The sequence below is a fragment of the Protopterus annectens genome, chromosome 6.part0 (genome assembly GCF_019279795.1).
Source record: "Protopterus annectens isolate FY-2018-M chromosome 6.part0, PAN1.0, whole genome shotgun sequence".
NCBI lineage: Eukaryota > Metazoa > Chordata > Ceratodontiformes > Protopteridae > Protopterus > Protopterus annectens.
Genome location: NC_056737.1, coordinates 408846503 through 408870262, shown reverse-complemented (window position 1 = coordinate 408870262; position 23760 = coordinate 408846503). Strand labels below are relative to the sequence as shown.

At 38.6% G+C, this 23760-nt stretch overlaps 1 protein-coding gene across 1 annotated transcript in view; it reads left to right on the top strand.

The window, feature by feature from the left end:
- Positions 1-23760, top strand: part of FMN1 (formin 1) — a 1985060-nt gene that overhangs the window by 121035 nt on the left and 1840265 nt on the right. Inside the window, exon 2 of the mRNA XM_044074155.1 lies at positions 3910-4030. Coding sequence (XP_043930090.1) covers positions 3910-4030 — 121 coding nt within the window. The remainder of the gene's footprint in view (positions 1-3909; positions 4031-23760) is intronic.

Below are 23760 nucleotides of genomic sequence, written 5' to 3'. Positions count from 1 at the left end.
TGATAAACAAATCACCCACTTAAGTAACTCCTTTCAGTTTGAATTTACATTTCTGAGGATTCAGTTTAAGATTTACTTCACGAGCACAGTCTAGAAGTTTCTTGAGGTTTGTATCATGTTTGACTTCACTGCTGCCCCCACAATAATGTCATCCACTATTATAGTAAATGGATGGCCTGAGAAAAATTGTTAAATCGCACTTTGAAATACTTCACTGGCAGAATTTATACCAAACAGCATTCTCAAAAATCTGTATCTACCAAATGGTGTACTGAAAGTGGTTAACAATGAAGATCTGTGATCCAGAAAAATTTGCTAAAATGAACTTTTTGCATCTAAGACAGAAAAAAAAACATAGCATTTGGCATGACAATGGCTACTTCTACTGTAAACATCGAATGATGACGTTTAAGCTCTTTGTTTAAATCTCTTGGATCAATGCATATTCGAATATCATCTGAACTTTTCTTATGAGCTATGGCCATGGAGAAAACCCATTCAGCCGGTTCTTTTACTGGAGTAAGGACAGCTAAATTCACCATTCTGCTTTTACTTTGCTTTGCATTGCCACTGGAACCTTCCTTGCTGGTCTGATAACTGGGCTTACTTCATGGTTTAACTTCATGGAATATGTGACTGGAAGTTTGCCAAGCTAGTCTGTGAAAATATCAGCACATTCACTAAAAATATTCTGTGTAAAACTATCTCTGTTGTCCAGACTTGTATGGCAGTCCTCTTTATTAAAAGAAATCCGTCCCATTCTCAGACTGTCTTTGAGGCCTAACAATGACTGCACGTGTCTTTTGACAATATTAAACTGCAAGCCATAGCAGAATGGCATGTGAGAACTACAGAGTTGTCAGTTTGAATCTCTTCACCACCATAAGAAAATAATTTTGCACACTTCGGTGAATCAAGTTTCTCACCAGCTCTTACTTTGGCAAACATTTGTGATGATATAACATTGCACTTGGATAAAGAGTCTACTTTAAGCTCTACAGGTTTCCCATTAATCTGAACAGTACAAAATAGTTTACTCTTTGCTGCCAAGTGATAATCTACTGTATTAACTGTTTCATCAATCACAGAGACTACGTCAACAGAAAATTTGTTCACTGCTCTCTATCTGATCTACTTGCTTCTTTGGAAGCTCAAAAAATTATAAATAGAACTATATTATATATAATTATATACTTTTATTTATATATATATATATATATATATATATATATATATATATATATATATATATATATATATATATATATATATATGTATATATATTATGTATTGTATGTTATATATTATATTGTTGTTGCTTGTCTTTTGGCTTTTCCCGGTTAGGGGTCGCCACAGCGGAACTCCGGTCCGCTAATAATTGGCAGTAGATTTTCACGAACACTGAGGTTGCCAGCTCAACGTCCAACCTTCAACGAAGGCATGCCCTTACACATGTCTTTCGAACGCCACTACATGTTATATATTACAATATATATATATATATATTGTATATATATATATATATATATATATATATATATATATATATATATATATATATATATATATATATATATATATATATATATATTATGTACATAAAAGTATGTGCCACTTTAGACTTGCAAAGCTTTTCGAAATTATTCTAGTTTTTACATCTATGACACTGCTGACCAAAAGCTAAGCACTTCTCTCGTTTAGGTTCGTGACTGCCTCTACAGTTTCGACTGCTACAATAAGGTCAGGTTTTGTGGCCCCATTCAGTTTATATTTCTTTTTCATCTTAGCTTTGTGTTGTACACCATCAACATTCACACTGGCAGACACTGCATGCATGTTTTTCTCATTTGTAAGGCTATTCGTATGCTTTTCTGTAAGCTCATATATTTGATAAATCTAATGGCTTTGCTCAATGTTAAATCACTGTCTCAAAGGCAAAATCATTCTCACTTCATCATTATTAACACCACACAAAAACCTGTCTTTTATTAACTCATCTCTCAGATCACCAAATCTGCACATTTATGCTTTATTTCTTAAGTCAGTAATATATGCTGCTATAGTTTCACCAGGCTTTTGATTTCTTGTATAAAACATTTGCCTTTCTATTGTAATATTTGTTTGAGGGTTACACATTTCTTTAAATTTATATTTTAAGCACTCAGGGTCTTCCTGTGTTTCAGCCTGTATCACAATATGGTCATTCCCCCCCTTCCCTGCATACACGGCCAGTGATAGACAAATGAATGTTCCTTCTCAATGGCTTCTAATCCAGTCAAATTAAAAAGTTTGAATGCCTTTGTATGTGCATTTTTATCAGAAAATACAGCCTGTATGAAAATATCATATTCTTGTTCAAACACTCACCAATTCTCAGCAATGTTATCAAACGCCAGTGGTCCAGGTCTCTGGTGTAACAACAAAATACATTTAAATACAAGTAGAAACCAGATTCACAACAATCTCTCTGGAAAGGCTTCACTTTAACACTGCAAACAAAGCGAAGATTCCAGAAACTTCAGATACCTCGAAATGTTTCAGTTATTTGAAAAAGTAGTGCATTGCAAAAAAATGCAGTCATTTTAGCCTTTTCGTACATTTTTAACCCTTTGGAAATTATTTCAAACACTTTTGTATTTATTTCGAATACTTTTATCAGTATGTCACAATTTTGGACATTTAGTTTATCTTGATAATTATTTTGAACATCCTGAATGCTTTGCCACTTATTTGGCAATCTGAAAAATCATTTAAACAAGTTTAAGTACCTTCGAATAACCACTGACCTGTTTTTGAGTTGGTTCCTTTATATTCCTGCACTTCTAACTGTGTGTGCCTCATGGTTTGCAAATTCCTTCAACTTCAGATCCCATTCTTACACCATGTCACGTGTCTCTTGTATTCAAATGCGACTGAGCACTGTGATAAGTTCAAATTGTTTATTGTACATAAATACATCAGGAGCTGTAACTGAAACATATATTTAAGCTGGGTCTATAGTAGAACATCGAATGTTCTAATATCAACCCCCTATTCAGCGAACACTGAAAATAGCGAAGTGGCAGAACACCAAATTTCTTCCTAGGGAAGGAATTTGGCTGACCATTCCTGTGGCTTCGCTATGTTAAGCACTGTGGTGGAAAGTTGCGGGTCGGGATCAGGTAAGTGTGCGATTGTGTGGACATGAGGGTTAGGGCATGGGGTAGGTGAGTTAGGGATAGGGTGTGGGTGAGGTAAGTGTGCAATTGTGTGGACATGAGGGTTAGGGCGGGGTAGGTGAGTTAGGGTTAGAGTGCGAGTGAGGTGAGTGTGCGATAGTGACGGATCTTAGGGTTAGGGTTTGGGTGTTAAGGTAAGTGGATAGCTAGTGGTGTGTTTACAGTTTAGTGCAGGGTTAGATGTAGGATTTTAGGTGTATGTGTGTGGATTGCTGTTTGTTTGGTGTGTTTATATTGTGTGTATGTGTGTCGGAACAGCAAATTCTTCCCTGGGAAAAAATTTGCTGTTCTGCATGTTCGATATTGTCAGCGTTTGCTGAATAGGGGTTGATATTAGAACATTCAACGTTTTAAAAAGTCGATGTTCTAATATAGACCCATTTAAGCTAACTGACTCATTATTTCAAAGACACTCGCATGTGCATCTCCATTCATGCCTGCATTCATTCTGACTGTCTATATAAAATGGTACTGATCTTGCACGTGCTCAGTAACTTATATGCACGTACTATCCAGCTACAGTGGCTGACTCAGTACAAATACACACAATGATCTACAATCAGTATTTGTGCTTTACTTTAAAACATGTAATCCTGACTTGCTGATTTGTTTAATTTGGTATTGCAATAGTTTATATGCCTTTATTAACATTTTGAGTGAGTTGTTTTTTATTTTTTTTCCTCTACTGTAGCCGGATCTCATTAGCCCTACAGACTCTGAAGACAAAACACCAGGCCGACTTCAGGCTGTATGGCCACCACCAAAGCCTAAGGATGAGGAAGAGAAAGTAGGGCTGAAGTACACAGAAGCAGGTGAGTCCTTTCGGTTATTTGTTGACTTTTGTAATGTGCTGAAGACTGCACTTTTTCACATAGCTGAGTGAATTTCCCCCATGATGTACACAGCACTCATGCTGCTCATAAGGTAGCGTAAACAGTTATCTCACAGAAGTGCAACATCTGCGTACAAATATTCTTGAGCAGGGAAGGGGATGGGTTTGTTGTGAATCTTCCGCATGGTGTACACAGCACATATGCTGCTCATAAGTTAGTTATCTCATTGAAGTACAGCATCTGCTTGCAAATATTTTTGAACATGAAGAGAGATGGATTTGTTGTGAACTGCCAGCCACTTCTGTACTTCCATGAATGCTCACATCCCCTTGTACAAGAAAGAATCAACCACTCAGTTGATTGGAGCAGCACTGGGAAGGGCTACACCAGAAGCTAATCCTTTCACTTTGCCCCCAATGATGCAGATTTAGGAGGCAGCAGTAAACCACTGTTGACTTTCTTCTGTTTTTTAGATTGTGTACTATTCTGGTGTTAGTGTCAAGGTTATTGGTCTGGGCCTGCTCAGGACCTTAATACTCAATTGCTTTGCAAGATTAGATATGTGCCTGTTCTGCAAAAATATAAAGAAGTAATAAACAAGGAGGCGTCCTATCCTATCCTAACATGGTCATTCATCCCTTCGCTCATAACCTCTAGAGCTCCCCAAATATCATATATGTGCCCCTTACGTTTTTACTGCACATTAATGAAAGCACTTTGGTTTGAAATGGCCAAAATGATTTCCTCTACAAAGATGACACAGGAGCCCTTTCTGTTGACTAGTTACCCTGTATTCTTCTAGTAGAGTCTGAGACCGTCGTGGTTAGAAACTAAGTTTGCTACCAAATGAGGACTGATCTAGTGGTAGCTCAGGGAGAAGCAAATACCCTGTGACGTGTATTAAAACTGAGTAGTGAAATTTTGTAGGTGAAATGGCCAAAGCTCAGAAGTTCACCTAGTCAGTATGAATGCCACCTCATGTCTTCCCTGAAAATAGGATGTTTCTGATAGGGCTAAACCAGCCAACAATAAACAAGTAAACAGAATATAAATGTTGGACACAAATTCCTAGGAACCATCATATTGGATGTGACCTAACCTTTTGTCTTGTGGCTGTGGTATAGTTCATTGTATTGATTTGGGTGGTGGTATTCAATCTTCCATTGACTCTCATTTATTCCATTTGACACATCGAGTACCTACTTGCCCACTCCTCCTTTCTTTCTGGTTGCCATTTATGACATTATTATTATTACTGGAACTGCACCTAAACACACAACTCTGAAGTTGTTGATGCTCCACAGTCTTTATCTTGTTATATTCTCACCCATTACTTCATACTGCACTCTTTTCTTTTAAGCTAATTTCAAAGCAAAAAGCCCTTGTGTTCTGTTAAGTTGTATAAATTCACCTAACAAAGATAAAACCACAGTGCAGGGACCAGGGACCACACTAGCTGTTTGCTATTAATGACCTGATGGCAATTTCAGTGTCATTGTTTTTGGTGATGATTTCTACCAGTTGTCAGCATGTATTATTAATGAACTTGATCAGTTCAAGGCATAGAGCAAATCTTTTAGCATTCTGCTTTGGCGTTCTTTAGGTACATGTCTTTCTTTTTAAACTTTGTAACAAAAACGTTATTATCCCATTGTAATGACCTGCACTTTTTCAGCTTTTTTTTCAGATTTCTGTCTGTAGAGATCTCTATTACTGAGGTGTCACACTTCAGCAGTATTTGATGGCTTTATCTTGACTTGTTATTTGCATCCTTGTGGGGGGGGGACTACTCAAAGTACTAATAGCATTAAATATTTGATTTAGCATGAATGTTTGCCATGTTTCCTTGTAGGTATACATAAATAACTAAATAAATACTGCCTCCATTCCCAGAGTAGCCAGCCTTGTAACTTCATATTTTGTTCACGTCTTTTATCTCTTTGAGAGGTCATATCATCCAACAATGTAATTCTGTTGCACTTTGTTTTTTTGTACTAAGCATGTATATTCCAGCACTTCATTGTCCCTCCTTGTTACTATCTCAAATTCCTTGCTGCAAGCCACCTGACATGACTGCCTCGGGTCCCTTTTCCCACTTTTCTTTTTGCTTCTACTTTTGTTATTTCACCCTGCATTTTCGACTTATTTGTCCAATATTACTAATTTCATAATGACTGTGCTTTCATCTGCATAAAGTCTGTTTATATGTTTTTTATAATGATCAATTAAAAAATATATCTTCTTTTTAGATCTGTTATGCTAAAGAGATATTGAAAGGACTGGCCCTAATAATGAGCCCTGTGGGTACCAGCTGGTTATTGTCCTCTCTGGGTCATCCCTATTTAGCATTATTATTATTAATTTATTCATTCATTCCTGTTGGCCAGCCAGTCATTTTCCTATGGATCATGAAAAGGCTCATGCCAAAGAAATTTTGTTTGTTCAGTACCATTTTCTTGTAAAGTGTGAAATTACTTGCTGAACTCTAGACATGTTTCTTCAGTAGGGTTGTTTGAATGGTGAGCTTGTCATATTGATTTCCCTTATTAAATTGCTCTACTATATGCCAGACCTTTGTAAAGATTTCATTTTCATGGTTTAAATGTGTCCCCTTCATATGTATTTTAGCTGTTGCCGTGTTTGACATTTGTCATTCATTTTCTAAGTACATTTACCTCTTAATATGTCATTCATACACACACATTTCCCATGCACACACTGCCTTATGAGGTCTTGCTGGCTGCAGTGTTTACAGTTTCTGTAAATTTTCAGACGTGATACAGGCTGATTAAGTGTAGCTCAGTTGTTGAAGTGTTCTCAGATATGTTTAGAATACTGTTACAAAAGATGGAGTATCTTGTTTCACAGACCTCTGCTGTCCAATTATCCCCTCCTTCTAAATATCATCTGTGCAAGTAGCCTTTTCATGTGAGATCATTGTTTTTCCACCCCAATATCTTTGTTAAAGTTTTTGGTTTGTGATACTGGCTGTTTTTATCCATTTCACATCAGAAATTAATAGAAATAATTGAGTTTTGGGGTAGACCTTGTAAGATGTTACTGGTTCATGATTGTGTGTGTGTGTGTGTGTGTGTGTGTGTGTGTGTGTGTGTGTGTGTGTGTGTGTGTGTGTGTGTGTGTGTGTGTGTGTGTGTGATATATATATATATATATATATATATATATATATATATATATATATATATATATAATATGTGTGTGTGTATGTGTGTGTGTGTGTATGTATATATATATATATATATATATATATATATATATATATATATACACACACACACACACATCTGTGTGTATGTGTGTGTATGTATGGTCCTACCTGGCAGTTGTTTGACTTGAATAGATGCTATTGCCTTTCATCTTTCCTGTATTCTGAGTATGTGATTTAGACTTTGTTGATTGTACTGCAGTGCTTATTGTAGTACAGTGCTTATTAAGGACATTCAAAGACTTGTCGGCTATAGGACTCTTACAAGTGTTTTCTGTGTATAATGTTTTAGCTTTTGAGGTATTGCAGGTTTGCTGCTGAACTCTGTAACTGGCCATAATGTCATTTGTTCCATGAGTATGATGTAAAGATTTCCTTTCTATGGCAGGTTTATATTTGTTGAAAGCTTTTTTTTTTTTTAAATGATGTAATATTCATAAGAAGTGCTGCTTAGGAACAAAGAATATGCAAAGAATTTTCATTAATGCATGAAACTTTGAACACCATTTATATAGTACAGTGTAAAAAAAATAAGTCAGTTGTGATACTTCCTTGGCATTTCTTTCACTATACATAGGATGTTTTATTTCACTGTTTGAGATTTTCACTCAGTCATTCCTTCACTACCTGCTTTATCCTGGCAGTCGGGGGGGAGGTGGGGGGGTTGTGCTAGGAAACTCCATCTCTTTGGTATCATTTGAACACAAGGGACTGCCTTGTTCATGTAGACCCCCAATTTAAACGCACCTGTCCATCATATTAATCACTGCTGCAATAGCCTCAGCTGTATGGGTTATATACTGTCCAGCTTCCAAACCTAGAGGGCAACTTGCACACATCCAAACCATCAATCGGTTTGAGTTGAGCTGACTAAAAGACCAGTTCAGTGCCAAGCCTTTCATAGCTTTCAGGCCAACAGATGGTGGCTGAAACCTGAAATAACAATGATAAGAGCAACAACAAAATAAATGTCCACCCCCTGGCCTAAACAATATATCAGAAAACAAGGGTGGTTGGAGGGAGAGAGAGAGAGAGAGACTACTTCAGCAGGGATCATGTGAACATCTACTGTTATAAGTTACACAGCTGTAATATGTTCATCATATTGATAACTGCTGCAATAGCCTTAACTATATTGGTAGATTACCCTAGCTTACTACAGTTGGGAAGTAAAAGAAGGTCCAAGAGCTCCTGGAGAATGTTCTTAAAAAAGCTTGGTTTAGACATACAGAATCAAGCTTGTAATGCTTTGTAAAAGTATACACAGAGGGCCATGTTGCTGCTTCTAGACTACTTCTAGAATCCAATCCTTTCCAAAAAGCCATAGATGAAGCCAGTAATGTTTCCTTAATAATCTCAGTCTATTATTGTGGGTGCTGTTTTTTCACCCTGAATTGATAGATCCAGATACTGCTGCCCACCCCCCCAGTTGAATCCAGTTGCACCTAAAAAGAAAGCAGAAGCATGCCTCAGCCTATAGTTTGTGAGTCTGATGTTGCCGTAAGCTGTTCCACAGACCACTTACCTTTTTCCTTGTCACCCTCTGGTGTGAGCTCACAACCCTCTATGGTACAGAGGTCAGGCACATATTCCCAGAATGTTTCAGTACCTAGTTCAGATACAGGAGAACAAAACCCTTTTGGTGTGGCAGAGGTTTGGGCTAAGAGACCCCTTGGCAGGCATAATACTCTCTCCCCAGCTATTTTGTCCACTAGTGTAGTTCACAGTCAGAAGAAGTAGAAACTTTCACCATACTGTGGGCAATCAGCTTATTACCATGTATAGAACTAATGTGGTTTCCTTAACTGAGTGTTTTACAGCTAGTCTTGGACTATGTTCCTATTCAGAATGACTATGTGACTATCTTCTCTAGAGATCAGTCTGTGGCTGCAGATTTTGATGGATACTCTAATGCAGACAATAGTGAATACTCCAAGTCCATCTAATCTGATTATTTGAAAAGTGAACAGCTTCAAAAACCCAAGCTAGTGTTCACCTTTCCAGAGATTCCAGCTAGCTTCAGAGATGTATTTGACTGTAAGCAATCTGGAGCTGGGCCAGAGACTGGCAGAGTTTATTTTATTCTTGAGGATGAGATTCGAAATGTCTGGCTCTTCCCTCTTACCAGCCTTAGAAGATGTCTATAAAACTGAATGTAAAACCATTTTGGTTAGTGAACCAGTTCCTAAAAAGGATATGAGCAAATACATGGTGTACTCTGATCTTGCAGGTCACTTTGCTCCTTTGTCAGCTGACCCAGCTGCAGTTTCTCCAGCTCCCAACTCTAACAAGAGGTTCTTGGCTTCTGCTAACCCTACATCACTGGATAAAATTGGCAACTGGTTAGATTCTCAGTAGAAAAAGTCATCTCAATCTAGTGATTTGGTCTTTAGAATTCTAAATTATCTTAACTTTTTGTGGAACTTTAATTTGCAATGTGCTTACAGTCTAGATGCTTTTGCATCTTTGCTTGCAAAACAACAGTGTTATAATAATGAAATTGTTTGTAGTGTGACTTAGGTTTCAAAACCTGCTTCGAAAAGTGTCATGGGAGGTGTGGATACAATTTCTAGAATTGTAGCCACTTGTGTTATATTGAGAAGTTATGCTTGGTTACATAATCCTATTTTTTAAAAAGAATGAGATTATGAATGCTCCTTTAAGTTCTGAATTTGGGTTTCATCCTACTGCTGCCCAGATTCTCAAACAATGACGTGATAAAGGTAAATTGCTGTATGGAGGATCTAGAATGCTTCTTATTATTCGGTTCTCCCCTAACAAGGTATCCAACTTCAAAGGACAGAACAAACCAACTTCCCAGCCTAGCACAAGTCAGGGTACCAAGAGGCACCAAGAGAAATTGGCATGAGTATAATACTTCCAAACCAAATAAAGTGGTTCCTTTCCCAAAAAGGATCAATCCCCTGCTAAAGAATGAGTGGCCAAGATTTGGGCATCCCATCCCTTCCTCCCATCAGTCCTCCTCTTTCCCCTTCCACCAGGCTTTTGCTTTACCCAGCAGCTTGACTTAAAATAGCTTAGACAAATTTGTCCTAAGAATAATTTGGAGAGTATGTTCTTGGCAGTGGACAGAAAATCTTCCTCCCTTATGGGTAATCCCCCTGCACCTGCCAGTCCAGACAGATCTGTCCTATCCAGTACTCCTCACACATTGTAAGCAGGAGGGGGTTATACAACCAGTTTCTGCATCACTAAAAGGAAAAGGATTTTACTCTTTTTTGGTACCAAAAAGTAGCTATCAAGGAGACCAGTGTTAGATTTGTCTTAGCTAAATACCTTTCTGAAAGTACTCAAATTCAAAATGCTCATCCTTCTTCTGGACCACTGTTTCATGGTGGCTTGAGATCTGAAAGATGCTTATCACATTCCAATTGCTCCCAACTTAAGTAAATATCTTGAATTGCTGTATATGCCTCACATTATCAGTTTTCTGCATTGCCCTTTGGGCTATCTACTTCATCTTGAGTATTAACAAAGTGCCTGTCTCCAGTGGTTGCCTACTGCAGAATGTGGGTCATCCACATTTTCCCTTATTTAGATGACTTACTGATTTGTACACAGTCTGTTTCCAGGTGTTTAGAATCAATAGATAAGATCTCAACTATTCTAACTTACCTGGGCTTCAAATTGAACCTACAAAAGTCCTTTCTCACATCCTTTCAAAAAATGTCTTCCTAGGCTATACAACAGACACAGACAAAGTCTGACTTATCAGACCATTTTCAAGGATTTCTTTCTTTAAGAAGCAGCCTCTACAAGAGAGTTTCTCAAAATTCTAGGCATCAGTGATCCTCATGATAACACTGACCAGACACCATATGAGAAAGATCCAATGGTACTTAAAAACAAACAAAAAAATTGCCAGTCGCAATACTTATATCCCTTATAGTTTCAGGTACCAGTGCTGGAATTTGTGAAATGACAGTTAGTGGTGGAGGGATCAGATGTCTCGCAGTTCAGGTCTACACTTCTCCCTTCTGACTGCAGTTTAATGAATCCAGATGGCCTCATCAGATGTCACATATGGGGAGCAGTGTCCAGGGGAGTTCAAGTGCAAAAGAGAGTGGGATCCTTTAGTTTATTTATTTAGCATTTGTTAGCCGGGAAAGTCTGACTTGGAACCAAGGCAATTTTCAGCCGAGGCCCAGGGAGAATACTCCAGATGTATGTCTTTGTAACGTGGGAGGAAACCAAAGCACCTAGAGAAAACCCGCGCAAACACATGGAGGACATGCAGACTCCACACAGAAGGCACCCCTGCCGAGAATCAAACCGGAGAACCTCTTGCCGTGAGGCGGCAATGCTACCGCTGCATCACTGCACCATAGTTGCTACAAAGCACATAAACATCAAAGAAATGTTAGTGATTTAGGCTTTAAAGATTCTTCACGACTTATGGTCTCTGGGTCCACTATTAGTGGTCACAGACAACACCACAGTGATGTAGTAGCTGAACAAACAAGGGTGTACAGGCCATACCTTTTTTGCAGGTTGGCAATGGTAGCTTGTGAGCTGGCCTTAGAGCATTCTCTGATGCTTCAGGCCTCGTACATCCTGTCAGAACAAAACATAATGGCTGACAGACTAAGCAGATCCTGGATGGAGCCTCACAAATGCAAACTCAGGACAGAAATCTTCCAGAGTTTGTTCCAGATGTGAGGAATACCTCAAAGAGATCTGTTCATCTCCTTTCAAAAGAGATAGTTGGAAAAAATTCTGTCAGAGACACCCTTGCTGCCATGCTTTGAGTTTAGTTGCATTCTTGTTCTCTTGGATAGGAATGTTCCTTTATACCCTTCTATCCATTCCACTGATACCCAAGGTACTTCTGAAGATTCAGAAAGAAATACCAAAGTTCATTGTGGCAACCTTCTTTTTCCCCAGGCAAAGTTTTCTCCCTTTTAGTGGAGGTAACCAACAGCAGTTACCACAAGCTTCCTCACACTCTGGATCTGTTCGTAAAATGTCTGGGGTAACTGGTGCATCCCAACTTAGGGCAATTGCAACTGACTGACTGCCTGCCTGCCCGAATTATTCTGTCTTGATACCTTTTAGGCACTTATTCTTGAGGATGTATAGCAGGTACTGAAGGAAGTAAGAATACCTACAAGTAGAAAATATGTTTAGAAGTGGAAAAAGTTTACTAGATGGTGCTTAACTGTTAACAGGGGGCATAGTATGTTGTGTATCCCTCGGGTTTTAAAATATTTGTGAGCTACTCAATGATAGCTTATGTGTCTATCAAGGTGCATCTTGTGGGCATCCCTCTTTCTCTCTTTTTCTGGTTAAACAGTTTATAAAAGGAGTGTCACAGTTGAGCCAACCCCCATCAAAAACAATTTCCTCCTCCTCAGTATCTCAGCTTTGCTCTTGCAAAATTGGCATTTCTTTTTCAGCCAGTCTTTCAGACTGATTTAAAGTTAGTTGATAGGAAAATGGTTTTGCTTAGTGCTCTAACATCTACAAGCCAACCGTATCTGTTTTTCCACAAGGACAGGGTTGTTTTATGCAGTAATCCTCTTTCATGCCAAAAGTTGTTTCTGAATTTACCCTGAATCAAACTATCAGTCTCCCAGTTTTATTTCCAGAATTTAAAAACAAGAAAAAGAAGATTCTGCATACCTTGGATGTGTACAGGCAGCTCGGGTACTAACTTGACAGAATGAAGTCCTTCAGGAAAGCTGAACAGCTGTTTCCTATTGTGGGGCTAATAAGGGTCAGCTTCTCTCTAAGCAAATAATTGCTCTTTGGCAGTTCTATACTTTTTGTTACTCCCACCATGGTAAATCTGTTTCAGGGAAGGTTAAGGCACATTCCACCAGAGCCTTAGCGTCTTTCATTGCATGCTGGAAAGGAGTGGACTCTAGAGGCAACAACTTGGTCATTTGTTCGTACTTATATAAAGTACTAAACTGGATTCTTTCTCAAGTTCCAGAGTAGGCTTTGTCAGGACCAATCTCCAGGGGCCTGGATCCTTATTCTTTCTCCTCTTAGTTTTAAGTTTTGGAAATCTACCCATGTGTGCTATTGAGAATGTGTGAATGAAGAACATAGTACAGTTATGTAAGTTCCACTTGCCTATAATAGTAGATGTTTGAATTTTTACACTGCCTCAGTGGCAGCACCCATCCACCCCAACCCCCTTACTTTATACATAGTTGATAGTATCAAACCTTATTGTGTTATTAGTTGGTTTTGTGTATTTGTGTTCATGCTTTTTGGGTGTAAATTGCTTGGCTTCAGCCAATTCTTACTTGTGGCCCTTTTTGGTTCTTCCATCTTAGCACTAAAAGCCTGAACAACTGAATTCCTATAACAAGGGTTTGAACTTCTCTTGATAGGGGCTTGCCAATCACAGGGAGTCAGAGGAAAATATTATGAGTTCTTAAAAGCTGCCATTGTAGGCTTGTGCTTGTGCAGAACCTATATGCCAATGAGACGGTGTGAAAATCAAACATATACTGTTACATGTAAGTTGGACTTGCGTAACTGTCCTTTACAAGTCTCAGTAATAATCATGTAGACTTGTTCCAAATATGGAGTTTACAAGCATTTGGAACTGTTAAAGAACTTTTCCCCTTGTATGTATCTGCCTCTTTCATTTTTGTACTGTTAACTGATCTCTCTTCTGCAGTACAGTTCAAAGATGCTATGAGGTTTTAACAAAACTGAAAATTTCCCTTCACTTTCCAACATCATTGTCTTGAAGTACGAGTCTTTCAGCTAAACCACTTATTGCATGGAATCCTGGTGAATTAATGGAATTGGTTACACCATTTGTTTAGCATATGTTGCATGGTCTGTGATGCATTCAGATAAACCTTATGTAGCAAACAATTTTCCTCAAATGAATGATAACCTGAGATGTGACTCCTTGCTTACTATTTCTATTAATTTTGAATATGCATCAGATGCTATCATGAATATATTATTTATAAATAGTCCTGGAAAATCGGTCTTCACCAGTAAACTGTCATGGGGAATAATGACACTTGTCTAAGGCATCTCCTTCTCCATTTGACAAAGCATATGGCCTTATACATGGCTTATCTCTCAGTCTTACTTTGGCCACCAGAATATCCTTCTAGCTACAGCATTATTTTTAACAATGCAAGGTGCCCTGTATGGAGTTCTTCCTGCATAATGTTTCGCGGTTTTCAACTAAATAAGTTTCTATTAACAATAATCTTTCTTCAGTGACAGTTGTCTTTTATAAGCCTTTTTCAAACTCTTCAGCATTAGCTGATGTTGACCAACCTTTCATCATGTTAATTTTTGGAAACTCCTAGTTATTTATGCTGTCTCATTTGTTTCAGGAAGCAGGTCCTGAAAGTATTCCTGAATTAACTCATTACATCCAAGTGGCACTTTCAAGTGCATCTGCAGTTACCGCCTACTGACACCTGTACATATTTGCATCAATAATTCCAAAATCATGCTATGTACAAGGTTTTAAAATATTTCATCTTAAAGCTTACGCAGTGGCAAACTCAATTACATTAATATTTGACCTATGTGTAGTGCATGGAAAGAGCTATTAACTGTTTTTATGATATTCATTTATATAGATATCTTCTTCTTTCGGCTTTTCCCAGTTAGGGGTCGCCACAGCGGATCACCTGCCCGCTCATGAATGGCAGTGGTTTTTTTACAGTGTCAAGTTGCCAGCCTGGCACCCAACCTTCCACAGAAGGCACACGCATGCACGCACTCGCACCTAATGCCAATTTAGAGTGTCCAATCCACCTTCAGCATGTCTTTGGGATATGGGAGGAAACCGGAGCACCCAGAGGAAACCCACGCGACCACAGGAAGGACATGCAGACTCTGCACAGAAGGCACCCCAGCTGAGGATCAAACCGGAGAACATCTTGCTGCGAGGTGGCAATGCTAACTGCTGCACCACCACAACCACCCCATTAATTTATAGAGAGATAATGTTCACATTTGTCTAAATATCTCAACAACTACGTAACACAGACAGAACTCCTTAGACTCGTATGAAAGCTCTCAGAGAGATGAATAAAATGCTGCTGTGACAGTATGTGTGTAACTTGAGTGGTTCCTGAGATCTTGAAAGTTATTACAAACTTAATATTTACTGTGGCTTATAAAATCTCAATTTAAGAGATAGAACCTAAAGAATACTACCACTGTAAAAATAGTTTCTGCTGAATGGTTTGCCATTTATACTTCTTTAATAACCACTATGATTTCAGTGATAAGAACATTTGTTTGAAATGTGAGGACATAATTTGATTCTGTCAAAAGGCTTAGGCTCCTCCCATTTGAAGTTGCAGTGCAAACGTCCTGAGTTCCATTGGAGTGAATCAGTTAAAGCAGTCAGATATTCTGTGATTCCTTCTGTAATACTTCCTCAAATTGTAGGTAACATTACTTTTAAGAGAACCTCTTTAGCATTAACATGACTTTTTACAGTTGTATACCCCATGTCTGAATTCTTTTGAGTGTTATTGGAGGCAGTCTGTTGCCACCAGCCCACATGATTTTTCTCATTAGAAGTATTAATGATAAACTCAGCTTAATGATGAGTGCATCTTTCTCAGTCTGAGGATAGTTACTGTTAGCATGAAAAAGAATTTATGTATTTGCAAGTTTTCTTTCAGCCCTTGAAGAAAAATAATGTGAAACTGGTTCTCCTGTGCCATAAGCTTGAGGTATCCCATACATGTGTGGTATGGGTAACTTTTCATCATAGTTTAACACCCTATCCCATGTCAGGATTTCTTTACATTTCCAGTAAGCACTTTGCTCAGTTCTTTTCATGAATCTATATAGCAGAGTTAACACTGTACTTTGGTCATGTGTGAGCTTTCTAGAATAATTTATTGAAACCAATAAACACCTGTTGCGATAGATGGTAGGCTAGATACCGACTGATGTCCTATACTTTCTCTGCACTTATTCATATGTGGTTACTAGACTATTGACCCAAGAGCCTTTTTAAGTCTAGCCATGCTTACCCCAAATTTACCAAAATACTGCTGATGTGTCAATACTCCAGTGAATTTTACAAATCTTTTTATAGAAAGTCATATTCTTTTCTTGACCATTGTGTTAAGCATTTGTGCGTATGTTTAGTCATTCTCTCTTTTTTTTTTTAAGCCAGCAAACAACAATAGCAGGCTTTACAGCACTTTTTTGTAACTTGACAGAATCTTCCTAGCAAGTATTCAGCTGCAGTGAAACCCCAGAATATATTTTCCTTTACTTTGATAAGTGAACAAAGTAATGGAGATGATAAATGTCAATCTGCCTTCTAAAAACAATCCTTTATGCAACTAATGCGTGCAGATAAGTAGTGGCTAGATCAGTTTTACAAACCATGGTTGTACCACTCAGCATGACCATGGGTTGCTCTTCTCAAGATGGAAGATGCATATTTGTGGTTGCAGAGCCAGATTTATGGTCAGTATGTAATCAGTACAGATAAATATAGCATATTCCTTTTTACAACAGGAATAATCAGAATTTGTCCAATGATGGTTTCTTTCTTAAGCCTTTTAAACAATTTAGTCACTACAAATGGCAACAATTTACTTCTGTGAAACTTTGATGCATATATCTCAACTGCTTAGCACAAGAAACCTGGACAAAGCCAAAAGTGATGGGTGGGGGTAAAGGCCTAAAAATAGGTGTGACTATGTGAGCTATTACCAGCAATGCTAGGAGTAGGGAAGTGGATGTGTAACATATACCAGCATAGCTAGCTGAAGTTTTTTAAACAATTATACGTCATTTGTATATCAAAATGATTGGTACAGATGCTGGTCTTGAAAAATGTATTTGTAAAGCTGCTTGTGTTAAAAAAAAATGTACCAACAGTGGGTCCTGCTAGCAGAAAAAAGAAATACATCTGTATGTCAGACTGCATTGTAACTGCTGAAATTAATACATTGTAACAGAAGATACTGGAAGAGAAGAGATTAATCTGAGTCCAACTAACTTTTAAAAATAGTCTGAAATTAATTAAATTACCTGGTTTAGGCCATAAAGATTGTATCTTACAGTTCTGATTGCAGCCAGAGACAAAACGTCTGTGAAAACCAGGACTATGAATCCTACTGTATCATCCTTGGGGGTGAATTAATTGCTACCCTGGGATGATGGAAGTTTTTAAATGTTTCTATAGCTTCCAGATGCCATAACACATCTCGGCAAAGCTCGCTCTGTGTGGATGGTAACACATGTGTGCTAAATTCTGGTTCAGTTTTTAGAAAAAGGGGTGGTGTGGGAACCAGAGTCAAATGACCACATGTATGCAATGTCATTCTGTAACCCAGCACTGAAATGATTTAATACCAGATGAGTCAGAAGTCTCGCAGCAGTCTGTTTTTGAAACCTGAAAAAGAAGGAAGACCACTCCCCCACTTCATCTTGCCTTGCTTTAGTAAGTAACCAGGGAATAGTAATTATTTAGATCAATCAAGAAAACATAGTGAGATTAGTTAAGCACTGTTTTTTCTGTATCTGTGAATCTATCCATTTGTGTTATTTTTTTTAATATTTCCTGTAAGTGAAACTCTGGTATTTATTGTAAAAAGATATTTAGTGTTTTCATGATTTATTATTACTTATTAAATGCATTTAAACTTTTCATTGTGGCTGGTCTTTTAGAGAGCATTTTAAGCTTTAAGAGTACTTATATTTATTTGGTGACACTGTGGCCACTTCTGAAAGCCTTGCTGCATTGGTCAAATACTATTTGTATTAATATTAATTTTACTCAGTATAATTGGGTACCCTTGTAAGAGCCTTAGAGTAGCTGGCTTTGGATTGTTCTGGTGGAAATACCTACCTTATAGCCTGGGCAGAGGGAGAATAGCTAGTAAATATGTGCCAGCTTTCCCAGGTGTGTGTGTGTGTGTGTCAGCTACTTGCAGCAGGGACACAGAGCACTGGTTTTACAGAGAGGATGGTGATGGACTTTGCTTGGAACACTCTGCTGAGGACTGAACTCTGCAGCTGTGTCAGTGGGCAGTCTTATTTGAGGGCTGAGAGGGAGACAGGGGGAGGGGAGAAATCCCTGTGTGCTATTAAGGGAAATTGTGCTTGATGCAGAGAGCTGCATCTGGAAATACTGTGTGTATCCATTTTTATTCCAAGTAAACATCCCTCTCCAGTGTCAGTGGTGAAGATTAAGGCTCCTTGATTACTGGCCCAGAAGAGGGGCATCACATATTGATGAGCAGTGGTGCGGATATTAATTGAACTTCTGTAGCCTGTAGGCATTTGTCACTGAAGGTGTCTGTACAGTCAGCAGCCACAAGGTAAACATACAGACTCATTTTCACAACAGTTTTATTCATTTTTTTGTTAGTTTAGTTTACTCGGAGAAAGTAAGCTAAGTTGTCAGCAGAGGATTATGGCAAGCTGATAAAGAAGCAGTTGGCCAGCGTATATGAAGCCAAAGGATTGGTGCATGCCAATCTGACTAAAGAGAAATTATTTTTTCACGGCTCATAGGGGAAATACTGATAGTTTTTTCTTTAGTATATTGGCACAACCTTTTGGGAGTAATAATATGGGAGGAGATGAATTTAAACGAAAATGGGTTAAGTTAGAAACAAAAATCATAATGAATGTAGGCACTTTATACTCAAGGGGGCTAAATTTAGAAATTAATTGGGATGTATAGAATCCATGTCTATCTAATGAATTTATTTGTGCACATTTGAAAGGAGGTTATAAAATAAAAAAATCATGGAAATATAGTTGAATGTACAGGAAAATAAGGTTATGAGTATAAAAATATGTGAGAAAATATTTAATAAAGTATTTATTGATCAAATATAATAAAAGTATGAATAATATATAAAAATTAATATTTTAGGTTTACCATAGATATGAATCATTATTTTTTTTACATATATCTTGTATGTGAAAAATGTTGTGTCTTTCGGCTTTTAGGGGTCGCCACAGTGGAACTCTGGTCCGCTAATGATTGGTAGTAGAATTTTATGTGCCGAGTTGCCAGCCCTGATGCACAACCTTCAACGAAGGTATGCCCATTCACGCATGTCTCCACACAGAGGATGCTTTAGCTGAGAATCGAACAGACAACGTCTTACTGTGAGGTGAAAATGCTACTGCAGCACCACCACCGCAGTCATATGTGAAAAATGTAAAGAATGTCAAATGAATTTGTTTGTAATATTAAAATGTATGTTTTATGTATTTGTTGGGCTGGCACCTTTAAGGTTTGGGTAGTAATGATTTGAAATTTGGAATATGAATGTATTGGAACTTGTTAACACATTAATTAAGGGGATATAAAAAGGCTGCTGAGATTTTATGAAGTTATTCCTTAGAAGGCTGATGGAGCCGAGGTATCGGAATGTGATGTGAAATAAAGAAATCGTAGCCACAGTGGTGTTTCTAGTTTGGTTTATTTTTCCATTTGAGTATTCCTGTGCTCCTTTTTGGGGACTGTTGGTGTTTTCTTTCCAGTAAAGAGAAATGATTTTAGCCTTGGTTACAGCTGTAGCCCAGACCAGCAGCCACAAGGATAATCAGTCTGGTGATGGGGATTTGTAGCCTTCAGAAATGTACAGGCACATAGATTCATGGAGTTAACACAAACTCCCTGGACCAGATTGTCACTGCACCAACAAGGGGTGCAACCATACTGGATCTGATCCTCACCAACATGAGAGAGTGCTGCACACTCCCTAGTGTAATGTCTTCGCTGGTAAGGTCAGACCACAAAATGGTCTCCTTTAAAGAAAAAATGAAACCTGGAACCCCAGCTTGTCCTACTTGTATTCAAGAGCTACTCTAACACTAACTTCCTACTATTAAGTGATAACCTGGGAAAATTTCAAGCCCCCATAATCCCCCTATGCAGAACTTTTCACAGAAGACCTATACAAGCATATTAATAGCTGCATAGAGGCAGCTGTACACACCAGGAAGAAGTACAGATGTAACTCAAAAAAAACAAGCAACCCTGGTGGAATCACAGCATAAATGGGCTGTAAAACAGAAGGAAGAAAATCATGACAAAAATGAGAAGGTGCAGCACCCAGCAGGATAAAAGCACTGTTATCAAACTAAAAAAATAACTCGGAACACAAATAGAGCACAAATATAATCTACCAAAGATGAATTTAAGGTAAACTTTGCCTCCCAGGCCTAGGACAACGGCAAGGCATTCTTTAGCTATGTCCACAACCTCAAAGGCAGTACACAATTGTATGCAGAACATATTGTAAATGGAGCCACTTATACTAAGCAGGAGATATAGCAAATCTACTGGCTGATAAATTCAGCTCCCACTTTACCTCTCTCTCTCCCCATCAACCTTCCCTCGGGAAATACCATCAAGTACAACTCCCTATGTTATCATGAAGGAAAAGGTCCTTAATGCTCTCTCTAAGGCCAAGAACAGTGCATCAGTGGAACCAGATGCTGTCCTAGGATGCCTTGTAATAGCATGAAACATAATCTATCAGGCCTTCTGGAATTGCTGTTTAAGTGTAGCCTCCAAACAGGCTTCAAGCATCATGAATGAAGAATAGCAACAGTCATCCCTCTGCATGAAGGTGGGCCATCTACAGACCATGGAAACTACAAACCCATAAGTCTCACTAATCTCATATGCAAAACCATGGAAAGAATTATGGAAATGATCAGTAATGAGAAAAGAAATCTTCAGACAGTGGACTCAACCCAATTTGGTTTCATCAAGGGCAGATCATGCCTACTCAACTTAGTGGACTTCTTTGAGAATGTCACCAAAGCAACAGATGAGGGCAAAATGGTTCACACTGCCTACCTTGACCTGGCCAAGGCATTTGACACAATCCCACACTCTGGCATTGTTGACAAACTTAAGAGGTTAGGTACAAACCCTTATGTTACTTAGTGGGTAGTCCACAGGCTCATAGACAGGACCTAGGAAGTTAGAATTAGGGAGTCCGCCTCTACAAGGAAGCCTGTCACAAGTGGAGTCCCTCAGGGATTGGCCCTGGGACTGCTCCTTTTTGGCATTAACTTTTCTGAAGTCAAGGCAAATGTCAATGGCCTCTGCCTGACTAAATTTGCAGATGACTGCAAATTGTCATCAAATCAACCACTGACACAAATGTTCTCCAAGAAGGGCTGACAGAGACAAACAACTGGTGCCAGAGCCATGGACTAAAACTAAATGCCATGAAATGCGTAATAGTATCCTTTGGGAAATAATCCACCCCTGGAAACTATCGTATTGACAACAGACCTCCTGAGAGCTGACCCTGTAGTCTGGGACTTGGGGGCCACACACAGTAATCTACCCTTTGACTGGCGTGTCTACAGTAATGAAGAAATAATTCTATGTTGTGCAACTTATAAACCAAGGTATAGCATCTAGGTCCAAAGAAGTCCTTGTTCCACTGTATTCAGCATTCAATTATCATGGAGTACAATGTCTGATTTGGTATGTACCTAACCAGGCATATCCAAGAATTGGAATGTCCACAGAGGGTCCTCACATAAAGAATACAGAGCGTAAATAACATGTCCTATACAGACTGCTTCAAGGCCCTATCTCCTGCAGACTGTTGAGGGGAGATCTATGCCTGGCATACAAGGCATTGTCAGAGCCCCCTCTGATGGACCTCCTGCATATCTGAAAAACAAATGGTACCAGAATTACCCATTTCAAATATGTAAACCTTTACTGTGATACAAATAGGACCTGCTGGAGAGGTGGTATGTATCACAGAGACTTCTCTTCTCTGCAACAGGCTTCCTATCCATCTGAAGCAGTTCCTCCCTAACCCAATTCAAGTGCAACTTGGACAATTGGATGGGGAACAGGAAATTTATCCCTGGTTTTGCACTTGTGTCTAACGGACACAGGCAAGCTGTAAATGGTTCATCTCCCATGCCTCCGCTTGCAAATGTTTCACATCCTAAGCCCCTGCTTAAACTTATCAAGGGTACCAGAACTTGTCAGAGATTTGGGATGCATGTTTAGGCTTAAAAAGGCCCTTGTCATCATTAGCCTAGTACACACCTATGAGCCTATGAACAACCAACCTTTTGCCAGCACAAGTCCCTCCTCAGGCCACATAATGATCTGCTCCTTCCTGACTCTCCATATAGAGTGATACAGTAATGATGTAAACATAATTGAAAATAAAATGATTGAATGAGTCCTGTCAGGACAAATTTTAAAAGCATAAGCCAAGTAGTCTGCTAGGGCTCATTCACTGTCCTCTCAGAAGGTGGAAGTGATGTTTCCAGTGTCTTGAGCAATACTGAGTAAATTTCATTATTTACATATTTAAGTTGGTATTGTCTGAACACTAAAAACCTGGGGACAGGGTATCCAGAAGAGCTTGCGAGGATCTAAGACAAAATACCTCTGAGAACAAAAGCTCAGAAGAAAGCTCTGGATCTAGCTAGCTTTTCCAAATTGTATTGTTTTGCAAAATAATGTGAAGTAGGTGATGTGGCTGCATCACAAACTGTAGCCAAGGATAAGTTCCCAAGAAGGGTGAGGATCTCTTGCTGAAAGAATAGCAAATGTAATATAATCTGACAACCAATGGTTTCCAGTATCCAGAACAATACAAACTAAATAACAGTAAGCTCTTGTTATAAATGAGATCACAAAAAAAACAGTGGCTTGTTTCCTGTGTTACTAGTTCATCAGATAAACCATACCAAGGTAGATGCAGTGATATGCAGATCTAATTTCTTGATTGGCTTTTTCATATTAACAGTAACAATTAGAGTTAATTACAAGTTAATCTCCAAGCCCTGGGTTAAATGCTGCAAGTATATTAGCTGTATGATTTACGGTTCACTTTCCTAAGTGCAAGCACACTTCTGATGGAACTGCTTGAGTTTAGACTGGGGGCTGTTGGATGTCCATCCTGATATCCCAGCTTAACTCTGTTTTAACTGGGATGGCAGTTTTGTTTCCTTTGAGTGCACACATAGTGTTTGTCCAGGAAATGGAAGTGGAAACCTCCAGGGTATGGGAAATCACAGCAGTGCTTGGCTAGTTGTGTTTTGAGGATCTGGAGTCTGATGTTAGACAGATGGTATGCCACTGTGATTTTGAACTTGCTCACAGTTTTACCTACATAAAAACTGTAGCCCTTACATTGTGCATGCTATATCACAAAAGCAGTGTTACAATTAGCAGAACAAGTGCTGTTGATTTTATTTGTCCTGAGTACTGAGCAAAAGTTGTAGTCCTTGTTGCTCATGTGGCCTGAAATTGTGCTGTACCCAGTCCGTAATGTTCCTGATTATCTCGAAAACAAAACAAGGTTGGAGTTCTAGGAGCTTTACTAGCTGTTTGTCTATAATCACCACCCATTTGTTGGTCATGATCTTTCTGATTATTTTGTAATCTACTGTAAAAATTAGTGCAATGCTTCTTTTTTTGTTGTCCTTTTGTGAGTCCTGGTGTTGGTTTCTGGTGAGTCCTAGGAGTCTTCCG